At 41.3% G+C, this 22,169-nt stretch overlaps 1 protein-coding gene across 5 annotated transcripts in view; it reads right to left on the bottom strand.

Moving 5' to 3' along the window:
* The window catches only part of CACNB4 (calcium voltage-gated channel auxiliary subunit beta 4), a 256,942-nt gene that overhangs the window by 34,217 nt on the left and 200,556 nt on the right, over positions 1 to 22,169 (bottom strand). For 4 of the 5 annotated variants that reach the window (XM_078451292.2, XM_078451293.2, XM_078451295.2 and 1 more), the window contains 6 exons: positions 20,311 to 20,433; positions 11,101 to 11,231; positions 8,611 to 8,687; positions 7,050 to 7,069; positions 6,746 to 6,826; positions 5,365 to 5,423 (listed from right to left, as the gene is read on the bottom strand). In XM_078451292.2, the coding sequence (XP_078307418.1) occupies positions 5,365 to 5,423; positions 6,746 to 6,826; positions 7,050 to 7,069; positions 8,611 to 8,687; positions 11,101 to 11,231; positions 20,311 to 20,433 (491 nt within the window). Of the gene's footprint in view, positions 1 to 5,364; positions 5,424 to 6,745; positions 6,827 to 7,049; positions 7,070 to 8,610; positions 8,688 to 11,100; positions 11,232 to 20,310; positions 20,434 to 22,169 lie in introns of those variants that run through there. The other variant, XM_078451296.2, reaches the window with a different exon arrangement.

Raw genomic sequence — 22,169 nt, 5'->3', positions numbered from 1 at the left:
AAGGATACAGGAGTGCTGATTCATAGGACACATGTACCCCAATGATTATAGCAGCTCTATCAACAACAGCCAAATTATGGAAAGAGCCCCAATGTCCATCAACTGATGAATGGATAAAGAAGTTGTGATTTACATGTACAATGGAATACTACTTGGCAATGAGAAAGAATGAAATCCTGCCATTTGTAATAATGTGGATGGAACTGCAGGGTATTATGCTAAGTGAAATAAGTCAGAGAAAGACAGATATCATATGTTTTCACTCATATGTGGAATCTGAGAAACTTGACAGAAAACCATGGGAGAAGGGAAGGGAAAAAATAGTTTTAAACAGAGAGGGAGGCAAACTGAAGGTTTAAGGGGGGGTAACAGGGGGAGGGGAAAATGGGTGATGGGCATTGAGGAGGGCACTTGTTGTGATGAGCATTGGGTGTTGTATACAAGTGATGAATCATGGGAATCTACTCCTGAAGCCAAGAGCACACTGTATACACTGTATGTTAGCTAACTTGACAATAAATTATATTTAGAAAAAAAATAATAAAATAAAATAAAATAAAATAGTGATAGCAGCTTTGCCAAACTATCTTCTGGGACTGCCAGTAGGGGCAAACGAGGTAATATACAAAAGTGCTTTGTTAACCTAATATATAAAAGACAATTACTGCAGATTTGAAGACTTGAAGGGGACAGTTTCTTTATATTCTGTCCTCAAAAAAAAAAAAAAAACAGTCTACCATAAACTCTCCTACCACCGGAGTCCATGGAATTTATATAGACTTTCAGGGGAGGAGAATCAGGTCAGACGTGTTGTAATCAAAACCTGCTAATTTAAGTATTCATGTTTGGCATTAAAGTGTTCAATTACTTATCTCTAGTGTTTGACCACTGATGAGTCTCCACCTGAAGAGAGAGAATGGTAGAAGGAGATGATAAGAGGGTGATATTGACTTTGAAACAGAAGGTGCTGTGTTGTTCTTTTCCATTTGTTGACGGCAGTTAAAAGGTGTTTTGATTCTGCCATGACTTGGCTGCTCTGTTGATAGCATCAAGGGTTCCCATTGCTGTTTATGAACAAACATTACCTCTCTGAGTCTCCTAAGTTGTATTCTCAGCCTCGTTTCTTCAAATTCTTCCTCAAACCCTTTTTAAAAAAGTATTCCCCCTCCCTTTATTTTTATTTTGGAAAGAGAGAGAGAGTGAGGGAGTGTGAGAGGCAGAAGGGCAGAGGGAGAGGGAGAGAGAGAATCTCAAACAGGCTCCACCCCCCAGTGCAGAGTCCTGACACAGAGCTCGAACTCAGGAACCATGAGTTCATGACCAGAGCCAAAATCAAGAGTCAGATGCTTAACTGACTGAGCCACCTAAGTGTCCCTCAAACCCTTTTTTCCTTCGAGTGGCCTTTGGCTAATAACTTCCTTTAACTTTAGATTTTATCTATATAGATTACAGGATGTTCATTTAGGATTTTTGGCCACGATCATGTCGATTACAAAGTGTTCAGTAATTGCCATAGAGCTGATCTGATCTAGTCATCAAAATGCCTAAAGCCAGCAATTTTATTGGAATTTGAAACAATTAGCATAGTTCAACAAATGGCAGTTGGTTTGACTGCCTGCTGTTCTATGAATGGTATATTCAACCAGCTGAACAAACCTCATCCCAAAGGATGATCCCCAATGAATGTTTGTGGTAGAAAATGAAGAGAGAAAAGTTCTACATCGTTGTGAACCCTGTGTGTTCACCAGGCTGATGCCATCGTACCAGCTGGTTAGGCTCATCTAATTTACGATCTGTGCACAGGCACTGTCACCACGTGTGGATATGCACATGGACGAGGGTTCCTCAGGAACTATTTGGTACTATGCTTTTCATTTTTCTTCCGCGTATTACAGTTAGGCCCTACAGTAGCAATCATGGCGATAAAACTGTCCAATAAGCAGCTCTCAACGGACCCAAATAATTTCTAAGGTATCAAAAATGGGCAAGTATATGATTTTGTAACAATCAAGCTACTGGACTTTAATCCAATTTGTTGAATTACTGTCTGACCAGGATCTGGAAAACAGTACTGAAGAAAGCCTCTTAGCCAATGGATCCATTTTTTGCTTTTTCTGGAAAATAATAAGACTTTCTCTTGACTATTTTGTCTAACCTACTACATTCATAGCCAATGACACACTGAGTAGGTTTTCATTAGAACATACTGTTTATGCTGTATCACTGTGCTATAGCCTTCTGTGTAATTGTTCTCTTGGCTGGTTTCAGTTAAAGACTATTTGTTGTTTTCACTCTCTTTATTAATTGGTAAAACATAATACAGCAGATTGTCATAGCTCAAAATGTAAGGCTATTTCCCACACAGCAGATGTGTCAGAGTCGGCGTGAAGCTACAAGCACATGGCTTCTTCCTTATCAAAGTCTCTACATACCCTCAACTAATAAATTCATTACTGGTTTTTCTGCAGCACTGTCCTCTTATTATCTGAAAGCAAGTCCACTCTGCTACTCCCACCTTTACTGTCTATCTTCTATCAACTCTGCCATAAATCAGAGCTCTCCAGCACCGAGTCTCTTTCTCTGGCTATTACTTTGGCTGCTGTTGAAATCTTCCTTTTATCTCTAGATCCTCTGCTGTGCCATCAGACCATATGCAACACTTGGCGTTGACATTTCAATCCTATTTCTACTAAAACCATCTTCAGCAATGTGTATAAATGCTTGATGCAGCAACTTTACCCGACTCAAAACAAATCTCTGCTGTTACAATCAAATGAACTTCCTCTTTCTGGGCCTGAAAATTGAGGAAGAACCTCAGATGCTTCATTCTTGAAAGTAGTAATTAAGCCATTCACTTTCTCTTTGTGAAATTTTAAAAAATCCCCTTCTTCTTTTCCTTTCCATCCTACCTTTCAGACAGTTAAAAATACTATTATTTATAAGGATGTTACATGGTGATGGAAAGAATCTAACACAAACAGGCTGTGTTATGGGACACAATTGTTCAGCTTGAGGACTGTTACCGGGTCTCATGATGAAGTACAGCTCAGAACTTCCTTAGGTAAAGACAACAGAGGTTAAAACCATGTGACTTCAAGCATAGTTAAAGGAAGTGTGTGTGTGTGTGTGTGTGTGTGTGTGTGTGACCAAGAACACAGAAGACTGAGGGGTGCCTGGGTGGCTCAGTTGGTTAAGCATCCAATTTTGGCTCAGGTCATGATCTCATAGTTCATGGGTTCAAGCCCCACATTGGGCTCTGTGCTGACAGCTCAGAACCTGGAGCCTGCTTTGGATTCTGTCTCTCTCTCTCTCTCTCTCTCTCTCTCTCTCTTTCTCTCTCTGCTCCTCCCCCACTCATGCTCTATCTCTCTCTGTCTCTCAAAAATAAATAAACATTAAAAAAAGAAAAAGAACACAGAAGACTGAGCCATGAATGTTAGCTGTCAACAATCCACAGTCTGCTGCATGAAGGTAAGGATTAAGGCCCAATCACTAGAAGGCAAGACCAAGACCAATGCTATTAAAGAGTCGGAGTTCAGCTGTTCTTTGCAATGCTTTTTCAAGAAGTGAATTCTCAATAACCAAACATTCTCAAACAGAAGCAGTTTATCCATCTATTTGTGGTTGCTGAAGCAAAGAGATTAGAATAAAAGAACTTTTACATTTCCTTCCAACCCCAATATTCTAGTATTCAGTGCTTCATTTGTTTTCTTTGAAACCACCTCATTCTCTGCGTATCTTCTGTTTAAAAACAAGGGGGGTGGGGAGAGGAGCAGGATAAATCCAAGGCTTTCTTAGTAAGCCTTTTGGGGGCACTAGATGAATGTGGCAGAGACGGTTATTTGTTCAGCAAAATCTATTTCCTCTTCCTCCTGAGCCATGGCTAGACTGTATTTCCCAGCCTGTTTTGTAATTCAGTGTGGACACACAACCAAGTTTTAACCAATGAAAAGTGAGGATCCATGTGCGTCATGTCCAGGCTGGCATGTGCCTCTCCCCACCAGCTGACCGGAGAGCCCCCCTCAGGCCGAGGGCTCCAAATGATGGATGGAAGAAGCTTTCCGCCCAATCCTCCCCTCCGCCACTCTATCACTTCCTCCTCGCTGAGGGACACCTGCCTCAGACTGTTAAATGAGCAACAGTAAGCTCCCACTTGTGTTTAAATCATTATATATTTTGGGGTCTATTTATTAAGGCAGCCTGGCACTGTATTAATGTACTCAGCTATTCACATAATGGCTCTGAAGCATTCTGATTTCTTGAACTAAAATCTCAATTATTGGAACTAAAATCTCAGTTTCTTTGTATATAGTCCCAGAAGCTAATGAATATTTTAAGTACAATTACCCAGAAGGCTTTTCTTTTGACAAAAGTATACAGTTTGTACTCAAAGCATGGTTTGCTTTTTTCCCTTAAAATAGCATATTTTTCAAAATGTATTTGATGCTATTTAAAAAATATATTTGGTAAGCTGGATGCATGTACCTATACTTCTCAGTATACACTGTGTACCTTTTCTTCATTTCTACTATGTCTTCGATATTTGCATGTTATTTTTACAAGGAGTGTGTTCTGCATTATAAAGGAGCTTAGTACATCGTATCAAGTCAACATGGACTTTTTTCCATTTCTCTGCGAAACACAGGAACTCTTTCTAGATGTTTTTCACAAAACCTAAATGATAAAATTATTTGATGGCTAAAGACTGAGCCGTATGAATAAGAGGATACATACAAAATACACTAACAAACTACAAGGTGATTTCTGATGAAATGAACCCAGAACTAAGCATCCAAACAAGTGCTATTCTCTACAAAGTAGTCACTTAGGGAGGTTTATGATGAAAACATTTCTTGCACTCTTCTTCTGAGAAAACGCAGCACTTTACACCTTCATATGATACACACGTACATGCATACACACACACACACACACACACACACACACACACACACACATATGCACGCACACAAACATACGCACGCACAGTTCCCAAGTGCTACTACCAGCTTGACCAGCAAGCCACCACATTTATCAAAATATTCTATATTTTCATTAATATATTTCATAAAAATAAGTTTGATATGAATTCACTAACAAGCAAGGAATAAAGACAAACACATACATTTAATTAAAACAAATGGGTTATTTTCCTTCTCAAGGTCCTTTCTCCCTTAGGGATTCAATGCTATACTTCATAACTTCATATCTTCAGAATTCTCTCATTGTATTCTTCCCTGAATACTGAGTTAACTTTTAATTAGAGAACTTCTGCAATCGCTGGAAACACAGATGCACAAATCAATTTATCATACACGTTCGGTTAAAGGAAAATAAAAATACAAAAACATCTGTATGTCTCACCTCCCATCAAACCTGTGCTTCAGGAAATCAAAGAGGGCTTTCTGCATCATGTCTGTTACCTTTGCAGAGGTGAGAAAAAAAGAATGAGGCAAACACACGCAGAGAGACAGAGAGAGAGAGAAGTCAAAAGTGAGAGAGGTGGAAGGGAAGGGCACTTTGTCTGAGCAAAGACCTCACACAGCCTGTTGTCTCTGAGGGGTAGGGCAGGTTGTCCTGGAAGGTGTTTTTCATGCTTAACCACTTACACTTACTCAAGTTTCCCCCTTGGTTGTCCTCTAGGGTGTTGAACGAGCCAGCAGTGTTCACTAGACCTAAGGCAGACTCCCTTTCCTTATTAGGTGATAGAACTGCAGCCAAGAGACCACAATAGGCTGGCTTTGCTCGCAAGTGCTGCCTGTCCTTGGCTCGCCCGAATGGGTGTTTGCCTCCAGTGAGGACCAGCTAGAACTCCTGCAGCCAGCCCTGGGCTTGGCCACCTGCTAGTCTGTGCATGCTGGTAGAAATTCTCCATTCCTACAGATCACTCGCCTGCTTTTCCTCGGACATTCCCCACTGAGAAGCGAAGGGAAGGGGGAGAGGAAGGAAGGAGACACATTTTAATGTCCCACCCCACCTAGTTTTATCTATGCTAGCACGAAATCAAAATGGAAACACCCGAAACATAGTACTTCTAAAGCCTTCACTCTTTTCCTTCTTACATGGTATTGTTTAATCTCTGAACAAGTTCATTAATACTTTCGTGGACAATTTTTCCCTTCTATGTGTCTTTGAAATAAATGAGAGAAATATTTGGTGGGGTATGGCATCATGTTGAGCACCCAGCAAGGTGAGGTTTGTTGGTGCTTTGAAGGTTTAAGTTTGCTGGAAGATTGCCTACATTGTTCTCTTGTGCTGTTCATACTCATTTATTTATTTATGCATTTATGTATTTATGTATTTATTTATTTATTTAGTTTTACGTAAGCTCTACAGCATGGGGCTTGAACTCACCACCCTGAGATCAAGAGTTGCATGCTCTACCACTGAGCCAGCCAGGTGCTCCCATACTTGATTATTTCCAACAGTAACGGGAATGGTTGAGACTACATAGTCCTTTACTTTGAATTTAATGCAGAGGAAACCTTTGACCACAACTTTCCATCATAAAGGTTTTAAGGGATGTATTTCTAAACAAAGTGATACATATAAGATGAGAAGTGTGCCAGAGAGGGAAGAAAGAGTGAAGGGCCACATGAGCCCCATGCTGTGCCACCCGCCTTCACATGTGGAGAATTGGCCCCATCGGTACCTCTCTGTAAGCAGACCCTAGAGGAGCAAGCTCCCAAGGCTGTCTCCTAGGTTCTCGATCAAGGACTGAAGCATAACAGACTGGTATTTGTACCTCATAACCCTTCAGTGACGGCCCCACTAACACCACCGGACGCATGGATGGCACAACATCATAAGGAGGGATGTGCTCCGTCTGAAAAAGATGATTGGACAGCATGACAAGGTGAGGATAAGCATGCCTTCTCAAAAGCCATAGCAATCGTAATTCTCAGGTCGAGCACAAAATGATTACCACAGGTCCCCACCAAGGAGGCTCATCCCTTATTTTATAGCCATTTGGGTCACTGAAATGGAACATTGCAGGCACGTGCGGATAGAAACCTTAAAGGAAGATTTAAAAAGGAAACACAACTTACCACTTTTTGCTTCTGTTTTGCTAAAAGACAACAATGAGAGCCATATCAAAATACGTAATCTCTGTAAATGATAGTACATGATTTTAAAAGATGGAAGAATGTACCAATTTGTCCTTATAATTCTCATCATGTCACTATTACCCACTCTGTGGAGAACTACTCTATTATTTCATTCTGGACGAGACGATTTTGAAGACAAATGAAAAAACAGACAACTTCTCCCCGTACGAATGACCTTATATCCTGATTTCATGTTGGGTGTGGAGGGTGGACTGCATGAAAACACTAGAAATTCTGGGCCAGCCATGGGCCATAGGTTGTTTCCTGCTACACACAGCATACAGTGTGGCTGAGAACAACTTGGACAAATACAATTTGATAAAAAGGAATTAAGAACGACGATTTGGGTAAAAATGATCATCACCTTAATCAGGAGTTATTTTTGGATTTGTAATTTTGATGAACCAGGAGAAAATTCTGCAGTCCTTTGTGTGTTCGTTAAGTTTTTGCCTACTTTCCAGGATAGTGACATATTTTTCCTACTATGCTGTTCTTAATTTCAAATAAATTTATAACCATTTATTCCTGTTCTTTCTTGTTTGTAATAGTGTAATAGGTTTGTAATGACCTAAATGTCCAACAAATGGGGATGAGGCAAAATACATTTGATACCTGATTAAACTGATTTTGTTTAAACTGGTTTTGTTTGGCCATCAAAGTGGGTCCGGTCCATCTGGGGACAACCCAGAGACCTAGTTCAGTTCAGAGCACAGGATATGAGGAAAGATCCACCCAAACAAGGACCCAGCACTCAGCACTACTCCAGAACCAATCCCGTTTCCTGCAGTTACGGTAGGCCAGGCTAGACCTTACACTTGCCCTTCTGAGTTGGTAATACTGGATGCCCTAATGCAGCATCAATTCTGGGCCAGAAGAAATTAGACTATAGGAGTCAGGGAATGTGGTAGAAGGAAAATTCCTGCTTGAATGTCTCCATAATTATCAAATATATAACAACTCTTGATTGGACCACCACTGTCCCTTCATTTCCATTAATTCCAGGGCTTGGTTATCTGCTTTCCAAACAGAAATGAGGTCATCTGGGCCCATTTGCTGCTTCAACCTTTCCAGTCTCCACAGCCCAGGCTGTACCATCTTAAAGTTCCCCATGGAGACTGAAATAGAGCATTTTCTTGAGAGTCTACAACTTTTTTTTTTTTCTTTTTAATTGGCTTTCACCATCTTAAAGTCTGTTGGGTTCTTGGGTGGAATAATGAACTTGCTTCAGATTGGTCTGCACAATGGACAGTTACTGGCTCTGGGGGGTAAACAAGATTTTTCAGAATCAGATTGTAATGATTTGAATTTTTAGTTTCACAAGTACCCTTTAAATCAAATCAAATTACTATAGAAAGCAAATGAGCAATGAAGAGTTAAGTAGAAGAATTTTTAAATCAAAGCCTTAAATTATTTCCAAATTAGTAAAACTACTTGTGTGTATGTTCAAATCCTAAGGGGGAAAAAAAAAACATTCCATTAAAAAAACCCCTAAAACCCTTACCTGCTGATGTGGGTGTTGCTCGAAATGTCCCTGATACCATTTCTCCAAGACTTGAAGAAGAATTTCCACTGGATTTCCTAGGATAGAGAAAAGGAACTTAGGACTCATTCCCCAGATTCCTTGAAAATAGAACTTGAGAGTACAAAGCTTTCTTTGGCCTAAATCCTACTAAATAATTCAAAACACACCAAATCCTGCCTTGGAGAAGAACTTTAAGAATCTGTCCACATGTTTTCTTTGACCTATTTCTTAGAGAAGGTGGGGAACAAACTGGACCTAGAAATACTATGCAAAAATATCTCTCCTAGTTATTCAATACAGAAATTAGGCAGAAAAAATCACTGACAGAAACACTCTTGTGAACTGATGCTTAATACCAGTCACCAATGCACCAGTCGGATGTCAAACACAGCTCAAAACAGCTGTAAGACCTAGAAAAAAACATTTCCTTTTAAAAGTGATTTTATTGGGTGGTGCCTGGATGGCTCAGTTGGTTAAGCATCTGACTCTTGATTTCGACTCAGGTAATGATCTTACTGTTCTGGGTTCGAGCCCCTCATTGGGCTCCACACCGATAGTGCGAAGCCTGACTGAGATTCTGTCTCTCCCTCTCTCTCTGCCCTTCCCCTACTCACGTGTGTGAGCTCTCTCTCAAAATAAACTTTAAAAATAAATTTTTAAAGTGATTTTATGGGAGTCAGAATTAAAAAAAAAAAAAGGTAAGGATTTGGTCACAAAAAACATTAGTTGTGACCTATTGGGCAATTGTTCCATCAGTCTCCTCTTGCTGCTTTGGAAGCTTCCCAGAAGCCCAGAGTCCCTTGGGAGCCTACCTTCCTAGTGTTCTTCCCTTTTATGCTTGAGAGTATGGTCCTTAGGTCAGAACTATCTAATTCCTCATCCTGGCTTTTCCCCTTACTAGTTGTGGTAGCTTGGCACATCGTATTTCATGTCTTTGAGCCTTAGTTGCCCTATCTACAGAAAAAGTTACACCTCACAGGGTTGTATAAGATCATGTCTGTGAGCTCTTGGTTTTACTCCTGGCCTGCCACAAAAAAAAAAAAAAAGCTTTTATTCAAAAGTACATAATAACATAATAAAATAATAATAAAATAACAATTTTGGAAATGATAAAAATTCATTTATTATTTCATTCAACAAATATTTATTGAGCATCCACTGTTCTAGAAACTAGGAATACAACAGTAGGGGGGAAAGACAAAATCCCTTCCTCACAGAGACAGATTTTAGTGGGAGATATCACTATCAAACAGATGAACAGGTAAATACATCGTATTTCTGACAGTAATAACTGCAATACGGAAAACGAAGTCAAGGAGAGAGATAGGAAGTAAGGGAAGGGAAGTGGGTACAATTTTAAAGATGGTGGCAGAAAAGGGGTCACTGAAAAGATTATATTTAACAAAGATCTGAAGCAGATGAAGGAGTGAGCTGGTGGAAATATGAAGCAAAGTGTTCCAATAAGAAAAAAAAAAACTAGCAGGTGCAAAGGTCCTAAAGCAGGAACGTGTGTTCCTCATGCATTTAAGGAGCAGCAATCGAGACAAAACAGTCAAGAGAAGAAGGCATAAGAAGAATTAATAATTAATAATATTATAGGCATGTTATATACTAAAGAAGATTGGCAATTAAAAGTGGGGCTAACTGTACTTTTGTGATGTTTTATCATAATTAAGAAGTTCCCTTTAAGACAAAGGCAAAGGGCCCCTTAAGAACACAGGAGTTTTTGAAGCAGAAAAGGATCCAACAGAAAAAGGAAGTGAGAGTCAAGAGAAAGAACTGCTTCTATTTTAGGTCTTTCAAAAAATGATAACACTTATTAAATTCATGCTTCATTGTAGGTTCTCAATATATGCAGGCTCAGGATGATTCTGATTTCTCTTTTCTCAGGCTTTGTTTGTATCCTTGGGACCTACAAACACCTGCACTCTGAGATTTTTGTAGCTATTTCTTTAGTGTACTACAGGTTGATTCATCTGAAGTTAGACAGAATCTTCACTCCATTATCAAGAGATGGTAGACGCCGTGGGGTGGAGGCAACCTCTAGCCCTGGGATGGTACCATATGTACCACTGCATTACATGCCCGCTTGACAGAGGGTCTCTGAAAGTTAACCAGGAAGAGCCCTGATGCCAGGTCAGGTCAGGTTCCCACTTACTGTACTGAGAAAGAATGCCCTGTGACCATCACGGAGGAGACCTCTTAATCTCCAAGCAGGGTTTGCTGAGGCCACAGAAAAGTCTCCGCTGTGGAATTCATGGTGATGCCAATGAGGTGAGACTTTACATGCAGGGGGGACAATGAACTCCCTGAAACCCCTCTGTGTCAATGTCAGAAACACCTCATACACAGAAAAGTACCTTTTACTCTCAAAGCATACATATTTAACCTGATGAGCAAACTTGAAAACATCATCGTATTTTTCTACTCACCTCCCAAAATAAGTTTCTAAGAAGGAAGGAGCCTTACCCTCCGTGAAAACGTCCCCTTTTTTGTTCTTGCTGAATCCGTATATTCTCCAGTCTAAGTGGACTTGGGATGAAGCCAATCTCACAGCCCTCTTTCACCAGTCTTCCTATCCACCAATCATTGTTGTATTTCTGGAATGCAGAAATAAAACTGCTATCAATAGTAATTCACTTATCTTCACATTCCATTAATTAATTTCTGGGGGTGAGAAGAACCAAAAATACTCTTTACATTATACTATACTATATTATATATACACACTACATTATATTATACTATGTTATACATATCAGAACATGTATCGACTAAAGCCAAAGTCTACAACCTTTGTATCTAAAGGCCCAGATAGTAAATATTTTAGGCTTTGGAGGCCACATGGTTTCTGGCGCAACTACTTAAATCTGCTATTGTCACATGTTAGTGGCTATAGACAATACGTAAACAAATAAGCATTTGCTATGGTTCAGTTAACCTTTTCTTTCCAAAAAAGACAGCAGGCTCTAATCAGCCTGCAGGCCACAGTTTTCCAATCCCTGGACTAAAGTTGGATCCTAATCTTTGGATTCCTTTGGTCCTTGTCAAGAAGCCCTAGCCAAGTCTTAAGGAATAGATAGTATAGGGATAATTATGCATCAATGTAATTGGAACCCTGGAGAACAAGACAGACAAGTCTGAGATGAAATACACTCAACTGTCTGTTATTTGTCGAAAAGTTTCAGGTAAAGATTCCACAATATTGTCTGTAATCTACTCTCATTGGAGAACTGTAATCTTCCAAACACAGGTTTACAAACTAAGGTCCATCTCACTACCTGCTGAAAAAGGTTACTCTTACAAAAGAAATATATTGTATATATGTGGAATTTCTGAAACAATATCCAGATGGCCTGAAGTTCAATAGAAAAACCAGGATTTCCATTTCTATAAAGTTCCATGACACATAAATTCAGAAAACAAACCCACACAACTGCTTCAGCCAATATGGGGTAAGACTCTGTGAACGTGATCCTATTCGGTGGGTCAGCAAAATTGTATTTGGAAATACAGATTTGCTGGAGCCTAAATCAGAAGGTATATTTAATCCAAGCCACCTGCCTCAAAGGAAGGTTTCAGGTAGATGATTTTTAGAATGCAGGTATCAGTCCTATTGTTTACATCCTCCAGAGATGATTCCAAAAACTCTTGTCTTCATCAGCGTGGGGCAAGGTAATTCTCTCTCTTTTTGATCCAAAAAGTATCTGCTTTTTTTCAAAATGAAAAACTATATGTAGTACACTTTGTTTAGCTCAGAGAAAAGGGAAATTTATGTGTATATGACAATGATACACTGTGAAGGAGGAATGGATGGTTTCATTAACTCACTGCAGCATGAAATTCTGCATAGCTTTGAGTAATTCTCAGCAACAGCCTCACACTCAAAAGCAAAATGATATGCCTTAGGGATTTGGCCTTTATTATGCACACAGCTCCTACATGAGGCATGCATGGCATGTAGTATGAGACTGCACTGAAGAAATGTGAGTTGACCTAATATAAAATCTTGAACAATCTAAGTCGTGGTTTTTCTATCTTCCCATCTTTTATTTCAGGATAACAGGGCTGAAATAACAGGCCTGTTTATTTTGGAATTAACAAAAGGCAAGAGAGCCCTTTTAGAATCTTTGGTGCACAGGTCTGGAATTCAAATATTATTGTGGTGGGGACAAAGTAGACTATGAGTCAGAGTGTCCTAGGGTTTAAGTTATTTCCTGAACTTTAACTGAGCCTTCTAGAACGCTAATTTATTAAATGATACCCAAGTGACCTTAAAGGGCTTCCTGAAATGGTTAATGGCAACTTCCCAACCTGTTTTAGCCTAGTTCTAGGAAACAGCAAAAGCTCGGTGATAATCTGGCTCAACGTAAATGAAAAATTCTTTGAGCTACCGGGCGGGAAGTTGCTAAGTACATTCAGGAGCTTAACACACTCGTCATTTGGTGTGTGTGATAAGCAGAAGTGTAGCTTTTCTTTAAGGTTAAGCTTCTCATTACTGAAAAAAGTGTTTAAAACAGTGCATGAGAGATGCTTTCTAGATGACAGATGAGAGAGGAGGCTACAACCTGATTACACAAATATGTGCAAATGTGGATGTTCCAGGAGCTTGTGCCAGCGTTCTGGGGAGGTCACCTTAGTGTTGCTCCAGTCCTTCTCATTTTCATCTCCCTAACATGATTAGCACTTTCTCTTTCTAAGATGTTTTCTTATCTGTTATCACAAGCTCTGAAAACAAGTGGCTCTAATCCACATAGGATTACCAGCTCAATACCATCCATCCACCTGCCTGTGTGAAGAGAAAGTCACTAATCAAGAGACATGTAGATCAAAAAGCAACCAACGAGACAAATGGAGAATATTGATGGCATGGAGGAAAGCAATAAAGTACAGCAAGATTGGAATGCAGGTGTGAGTGGGTATGGATAAATATGTGAGAACCTCTTACCTTTTAAAATTCTGCTTCTCCTTTGAAGCAAGGGGTGTTAGTGACTAATGAGCATGGTTTGGTCATTTTTGGTGGAAACGGTGAGACAATCAACTTAACCATTCAGAGGCTGGGGCACATGTTTCAGGCTGAGAGTCCCCGTCTACTAGGCAAATATGGATATCCTCACCACATACACCTTGAGAATGCAGAAGCCATCAAGTCAATGCTACCCCAGCTTCCTGTTACCCATCAAGTCAATGCTACCCCAGCTTCCTGTTACCAAGGCTCTGAACTGTCTGTGCCTTCACCCATCCTTTCCCTGCGTGTTGCAATAAGTAAGTGGATACCCTGCTGTCAAAAATCTCTCTCCCCTATTCAGGGTCTGGATCCCACCCTTCTTGGCTCCCCAAAAACTTTACTCCATTGCCTATCTTTCCTTTCCCATCAACCTTTCCCTCTCTCTGTTTGCTAATATCAGCCTGTGCAGGTGCTCCAAGCACTTCTCTCTCAAATAAAACCTCTTTTGACTTCACATCCTCCTCAGTCCACTACCTGGTCTGTGTCAGCTTCCTTGAAAGTATGGTCTATGTTTACTAAACATACTTCCTAACCCCCTTCCCACTTCATCCCCTTTCATTTGGCTTCCAGACCATGGTCCCAGTGACTTCCATGCCACTGACCACCATGTTGCCGATCCAACGTTCATTCCTCACTCCTCATCTTAGGCAACGTGTGACACCATTCACTACGGCTGACTTCTTCCTCCTTTTGTACACACTCCTCTCTTGATGTCTCCATATGGCTCTGTCCTGGTTTTCGTCCTATATCTCAGGCTTCTCCTCTTCAGTTTCCTTATTTGTTGAGTCATTTCACATAGCCCACCTCTGCAGAATGGAATTCCTTCGGGTTTGATGCCCGGCTGCCTTCTCTTCTCCCTCTAATCTCCCTTAAGTGACTTTGATCATTGACCCACACACACTAATGATCTAAATTTACATCTTTGGCCCAACTCTTTTCCTTGGAGCTCCAGATTCTTATATCTAACTTCTACTTGATATCTCCATTGAGATGTCCACTCCTCATCTGTCCTCTTCCCACCCTCATCATCTCCATCCCTATTGATCAATTCATAAACCTTGATTTCTTTGATCATGCTGGATTTCTCCCTCAATCTTAGTTTCTACACCTGACCCATCACCAGCACTCTTCATCGAATGTCTGCAATAGATCTCAAATCTGTCTACTTCTTTCCATCTCACTGCTGTAATGCTGGCTCAAATCCATTATCTCTCACTGAGAATGGTTCTAATGGGCTCCCTGATTCCATACTTATCCCACTCCAATCCGTGGTCTCTATAACAATCAGAGTAGCTTTAAAAAAATAATAAATTCATCCCATTCTTCTGCTTTTAAAGTTTTCAATGGTGGGGCGCCTGGGTGGCTCAGTCGGTTAAGCGTCCAACTTCGGTTCAGGTCATGATCTCACCGTTTGCGAGTTTGGGTCCCACATCGGGCCCTGTGCTGACAGCTCAGAGCCTGAAGCCTGCTTTGGATTCTATGTCTCCCTCTCACCCGGCCGCTCCCCTGCCCGCACTGTGTCTCCCTTTCTCTCTGTCTCTCAAACATAAGTAAACATTAAAAAAAAAAAAGTCTTCAATGGCTTCTCATTCCACTTAGAATAAAATCTGGTCTCATGATCACTTTAAGGTTCTCCTTGACCTGTGCCCCACTTAGTTCTATAACTGTCTCCTACTACTAGGTCCCTTGTTTATTGCATTCCAGCCATATGGCCTTCTTCTAGTTAACTGTGCCAGGCTATTTTCCTACTACAGGGCCTTTGCACATAGTGTTTCCTTTCCCTAGAAGGCCTCCTTTTAATCGTTTTAATGCTGGCTCCTCTTCATCCCTCAGGTGTCTGCTTAACAGTCATGTTCTTTAAAAGGCCTTCTCTGGTCACTTCTGTATTTAAAAGTATATATAACCTCCTCATCCCTATATTTTAATTTTTTTTAGCATCTGCTTCATTTTTTCCCCAAAGACACAATTTGGAAGTATTTGTTCATTATCTGTCTCCCCACTAGAATTTAAGTCCATGAGGGAAGGAAATCTGTCTGCTTTTTTTATAGCTGTCAGACAACATCTGCCAGGGCCTGGCACATATTAAATGTTCAAGAACTATATCTTGAACGAGTAACTTAACAAAGGAACAAATGTAGAGCCTCAGCCAGCTCACATGGGCACAGCAAAGAGAGACATCTGTAGACATCCAGATGTTTGACCTACTTGCTATCAAGTGGTTAAAATGTTAAAACTATGTACGTCTTGGTGTCAATAATGCCATCTTAGAATGCAGAGTTTCTTTTTTTTTTTTATGAAATTTATTGTCAAATTGGTTTCCATACAACACCCAGTGCTCATCCCAAAAGATTCTCTCTTCAATACCCATCACCTACCCTCCCCGCCTTCCCACCCCCCATCAACCCTCAGTTTGTTCTCAGTTTTTAAGAGTCTCTTATGCTTTGGCTCTCTCCCACTCTAACCTCTTTTTTTTTTTTTTCTTCCCCTCCCCCATGGGTTTCTGTTAAGTTTCTCAGGATTCACATAAGAGTGAAAACATATGGTATGTGTCTTTCTCTGTATGGCTTATTTTACTTAGCATAACACTCTCCAGTTCCATCCACGTTGCTACAAAGGGCCATATTTCGTTCTTTCTCATTGCCATGTAGTACTGCATTGTGTATATAAACCACAATTTCTTTATCCATTCATCGGTTGATGGACATTTAGGCTCTTTCCACAATTTGGCAATTGTTGAGAGTGCTGCTATAAACGTTGGGGTACAAGTGCCCCTAGAACGCAGAGTTTCAAAGACAATGATTTTCAAAATTGTTACATATTTACCATGCACATCACGTTTTAGACTGTGGGATAAGTGCAGGTATCTCAGCAACCTGGAGTGATAGGTTTATGTTGACCACACTCCTGTTTCACTTTACTGTTCCCCCTGTACACTCTTTCCTAAGACCCAGTTTCTAACACCTCCCTCTAAGCAGTGTCACTGGAGACCAGCAAGCCTACATGCCTTCCGATGTTAAGCCCCTGAGTCCGACTGGGAAGTCCTGTGCAGAACAAGAAAGGCAAGACTGTGCTCCTGACTTGACCTAGTTCTTGTGACCATCTCCCAGATGCCATCCTCACCCCCCCCCACCACCGCCCATCCCAGCCCCTCATTCAATCAGTGATGGTTTTTCCATCCAATATATTTCACTAGGTTCATTATCTCAGCATGGGAAACATGCTGAAATCTTCCCTGTTTAACTAAAAAATAGGGGAGCCTGTGTGGCTCAGTGGGTTAAGCTTCCGACTTTGCCTCAGGTCATGATCTTATGGCTCATGAGTTTGAGCCCTGCGTTGGGCTCTGTGCTGACAGCTCAGAGCCTGGAGCCTGCTTCAGATTCTGTGTCTCCCTCTCTCTCTGCCCCTTCCCCATTCACACATACTCTCTCTTTCTCTCAAAAATGAATAAACAATAAAAAAATTTGGGGGGAGGCACAAAAACAGATACTCAGATCAATGGGACAGAATAGAGAACCCAGAAATGGACCCACAAACATATGGCCAACTAATCTTTGACAAAGCAGGAAAGAATATCCAATGGGATAAAGACAATCGCTTCAGCAAATGGTGCTGAGAAAACTGGACAGCGACATTTAGAAAAATAAACCTGGACCACTTTCTTACACCATACACAAAAATCAACACAAAATGGATGAAAGACCTCAATGTAAGACAGGAAGCCATCAAAATCCTTGAGGAGAAAGCAGGCAAAAACCTCTTTGACCTCGGCCACAGCAACTTCGTACTTAACACGTCTCCAGAGGCAAGGGAAACAAAAGCAAAAATGAACTATTGGGACCTCAAACCATCAAAATAAAAAGCTTCTACACAGCAAAGGAAACAATCAGTAAAACTAAAAGGCAACCGACAGAATGGGAGAAGATATTTGCAAAATGACATATCAGATAAAGGGTTAGTATCCAAAATCTATAAGGAGCTTATCAAACTCAACACCCAAGAAATAAATAATCCAGTGAAGAAATGGGCAAAAGACATGAATAGACACTTCTCCAAAGAAGACATCCAAACAACACATGAAAAAATGCTCAACATCACTCATCATCAGGGAAATACAAATCAAAACCACAATGAGATACCACCTCACACCTGTCAGAATGGCTACATTAATAACTCAGGAAACAACAGATGTTGGCAAGGATGGGAGAGAGAGGATCTCTTTTGCACTGCTGGTGGGAATGTAAACTGGTGCAGCCACTCTGGAAAACAGTATGGAGGTTCCTCAAAAAATTAAAAATAGAACTACCCTACGACCCAGCAATTGCACTACTAGGCATTATCCAAGGGATACAGGTGTGCTGTTTCAAAGGGACCCATGCACCCCCATGTTTATAGCACTGCTATCAACAATAGCCAAAGTATGGAAAGAGCCCAAATGTCCACTGATGGATGAATGGATAAAGAAGATGTGGTACACACACACACACACACACACACACACACACACACACAATATGGAATATTACTCAGCAATTAAAAGAATGAGATCTTGTCATTTGCAACTACATGGATGGAACTAGACGATATTATGCTAAGTGAAATTAGTCAGAGGAAAACAAATATAATGTGACTTCATTCATATGAGGACTTTAAGATACAAAACAGATGAACATAAGGGAAGTGAAGTAAAAATCATATAAAAACAGGGAGGGGGACAAAACATAAGAAACTCTTAAATATGGAGAACAAACAGAGGGTTATTGGGGGGGGTGTGGAAGGGGGGATGGGCTACATGGGTAAGGGGCATTAAGGAATCTACTCCTGGAATCATTGTTGCACTATATGCTAACTAACTTGGTTGCAAACTAAACAATAAATAAGTTAATTAGTTTTTTAAAAAAGTAAAAAAAAATTTTTTTAATAAAAACAAATACAAATTTAAAAACACTCCTTCAATTCTATGTTACTTTTCTCTGGCAAGAATGCATTCTCCTTTTCAACTCAAAGCATTTAGGAAGAGCAAATTGCAGTTCCTCTCCTCTGGCCTTCAGATTATGTGGGTAAAGGCCTATTAAGTGTCTTTTTTTTAAAAAAAATTTAATGTTTACTTATTTTTGAGGTGGAGGGAGAGACAGAGAGAGAAGGAGACACAGAATCCAAAGCAGGTGCCAGTCTCCAAACTGTCAGCACAGAGCCTGACACGGGGCTCGAACCCACGAACCATGAAATCATTACCTAAGCCACCCAGGCGCCCCAAAGGCCTATTAAGTGTCTTCACAGGGGTTTCAGAGTACCCCAGACACAGTGTACCTAAAAGCCAATTCATAACCACATCCACCCTGCAACAGGCGTCTCCCTTCTCTGCCTTCTTTATTTTGAAAGCTGACACTGCCCATCTACCCTTTCTAGCAAGCTGTAAAGCCTTTCTCCATCCTTCCTTTCTATTTCGCTTTCTCTGATATCCCTTCCTCATGTGAAGTCTCCCAATCCTGTCTGTCTGTCTCATCATTGTCCCTCCAAGCTGCTCCCTCTCTCCAGCCTCTCTGCTGCAACCTTAGTTCAGCCTCTACAATACTCCCTGGACCATCAGAGTTATTATGCTAAGATCCAAGGCTGGTTGTAACTGTCCATTATTTAAAATTCCTCTTCAGCCCACTACCTGGTGATAAAGTCCAGTTTTCTTGTTAGGGCCAAAGAGGTCTTTTCTTATCAGGCCCCTGCCTCTGAGACCTGGCTCATCCCCTGCACCACTCCCTACTTACTGCCCTCCAGCCATGCTGCAATGCTCCTGGCTGTCCCTTCCACCAGATGCCACCCCCATCCCACCCAGCCTGAATGTCCTCAGGCTTTACCACTTGTGTAGAGCTCTCTGGCCCTGTGATCCTCCTCCCCACCAGCCAGGTGGTCCCTCCTGCTCCTTCTTCAGGCTCCCACAACACCCATTTAGTTTTACTATAATAGAATTTGTCATCCTTGGCAGAAACTAGGAGGCTCTTAGTCTTTTCCACCAGATTCGGAGCTCCTGGGCAGTGGGGACAGTGAGCCTTCATCTCCAATCGCTCAGTGCCCCGCACAATGTCTGAGATGAAGTAGGATTTCAATTTAGGGTGACTAAACGGAAGTTTTTGATGTAATTATTCCACCTTTCAAGTTGCAAGGCCTCAAGTCCTCCTTGTACTGCTCAATCCTTTAAGCTTTCTGTTTCCCCAAAGTCCTCTGCCCTCTTCTTAGCTTTAATACTCTAATGATTATAATGTCTAGTGTCAGTTCCAAGGTCAAGGTCCACAGGATTACAGCACAGATGTTTATAATTAAAATATCCCTTGTAAATGGTGCCTCATGAGTAGGGCGCCATGCCACCAAATTCACGTTTCCCTAAGTTGGATCCATAGATCTGTGGCTCTGCAGTCATACAAGGTGGTTAAAAGGTGACCAGGAGACCACAGGTCTGTCTTAAATCCATCCTATGATGACGGTGATCCAATATTCTCAATGTGTGATAATGCAAGCGATGATGTCAGTCTTCTAAATCTCAGTGAGAATGAATGGATTTGGAAAGCCCAGCAAATTAAATGAGGTAACACATTGGCAGTTCCTCAGGGTTCCTCTCTAGTTTGGCACAGAGCGGATTCGAGCTCTGGCCTTGTGGCAGTTGCAGAGAATCCTACATTTACCTCTTTAATGTGGAGAAAGTCCTTGGCATCAAAGGAGATGGCCGTGCTTGGAACAGGCACATCCTCATCCAACGCACCACAGTAGCTCACGTTCGTCTTCACAGCAAATGCTACAGGCTTGGACTTCGGGCAGAGCCATGGTGTGAGGATGGGGGAGGAAGACAGAGCAGGATTTTTCATATTGAAAAGTATAATACGATAATTGATAGTACCAGGCCGGAAGGGAAACCACTTTTCAAACAGGTGTCTCCAATGGGTTCCCTGGCAGCATAGAGAAATTTGTAGCAATGACTCTAACGGTGATTCAACCAGATCAGCCCAACCATTTCCCCCCTCTGTGGTACTTTCCAGCATCCTAAAGACAGAATCCTACCCTAAAGTATTGGGGACAGATGGAAAGATGGAAAGAGGCTCTCTGCTTTCTCCTCTGGTCCTAAGCTTATGTTTGTTTTTTAAAATGATAACCGGTGCCCCTTGGGATACAGGAAACGTGTGCTAGGTCTTACATTAAATGGTGGTGGTGGGAGTAAAATAAATAGTTTTGAAATAGCCTCCTATTTCTGAAAACCTGTGGGATCTCACTCAGTAGAATACCTTGTCCTGCCAGGAAAAAAGAAAGGCCATTCAGGGGGTAGACAGCAAGGACAAACATCATCTTCTCTCTAGGTAACAAAAGCCGGTTCTGAAACTCTGTTGAGACAAATTCCTCCTTGGCAAAGTGCTTAGGCTGGTGCAGCCTCACAGAGGCTAAGCAAACCAACAGCCTGAGCTGACGGCACTCTGGCCGCCATCTGGGTGACCACAGAGGCCACAAAACACTCTGAAAGAAAACTAAAACAAAAATTAGCCACAAATGAGAACACGAGGTTCCTGCAATCTGGGGCTACTTTGTTAGTGGCTCATTGTTTGTGCTGAGAACGTGACTGGGGGGCAACAGCTGAGGGGAGACCCCAGCTAGGGTCTCACTTTCACGGGCACCACCCCAAACCCCCCTTGGCTAACCGAGCACAGACAGCATGGGTGTTACAGCAAATGAAGACGCCTCGTTCTCCTCTTACTACTCTCATAAAGATTTTATTATAAAAACAGAAAAAGGAAGGAATTCATATTATTTGAGTTTCAGTTTTTCTTCTAAAAATAAGAAAGATTGGATCAATATGCTTTAAGAAGTCTGTCATGGAAGGCAAGGAAGATAAGCTGGCCATGACCCCTGTCTTATATTTTGCTATTATGCATAAAACCTCATCTGACAAAAGGAATTCTACGCTAAAAAACAAAAACAAGAAGTTTGAGAGACACAGAATGGGAGATCTCTAGTGACTCTTCCGATTCTAAGATTCAAAAATGCAATTTGCTCCTGTGGCCTCTTGTGGGTACAGAGATTTGGGGCTGGAGGTGGGGGGGGGTCATCCTTTTGTGTGATATCTGAAGTTCGGCAATGCCTTCTACTGCTCATCTTTGCTGAAATGCTAGTAGTTGTTCAAAGCTCTGAACTTCACCCTGAACTTGAGACAGGAGGCTGAAACCAAGAGGCAACTGGTAGAGAGACCCACAGGGAAACCCACAGAACAATAGTGCACATGTAGCCTGTAATGAAGGCTGAGGTCACAGACAATGAGGGGTCAGGAACAGATAGAGAACCTGTACCTTAGGAGGCTCTCTGCCAACACTGGGAGCGGCATGCTTAATATTAGCCACAACCGTGAAGTTGGAATATAGCCGATAATTCAGCCCCAAACCTAACACAAAGGGTGAAGAAGGGTCTGTACCTCAGGAAATGGCCCCCTGGGAAAGTTACTAACCTCTCTTAGGGGATGAATGGATCAGGGAGCCTTGAAATCTGGTGCCTCATTAGGATG

This window comes from Panthera onca, chromosome C1 (genome assembly GCF_046562875.1).
Source record: "Panthera onca isolate mPanOnc1 chromosome C1, mPanOnc1 haplotype 2, whole genome shotgun sequence".
In the NCBI taxonomy this organism is placed as follows: domain Eukaryota; kingdom Metazoa; phylum Chordata; class Mammalia; order Carnivora; family Felidae; genus Panthera; species Panthera onca.
This window is presented reverse-complemented; position numbering and strand designations above follow the sequence as displayed.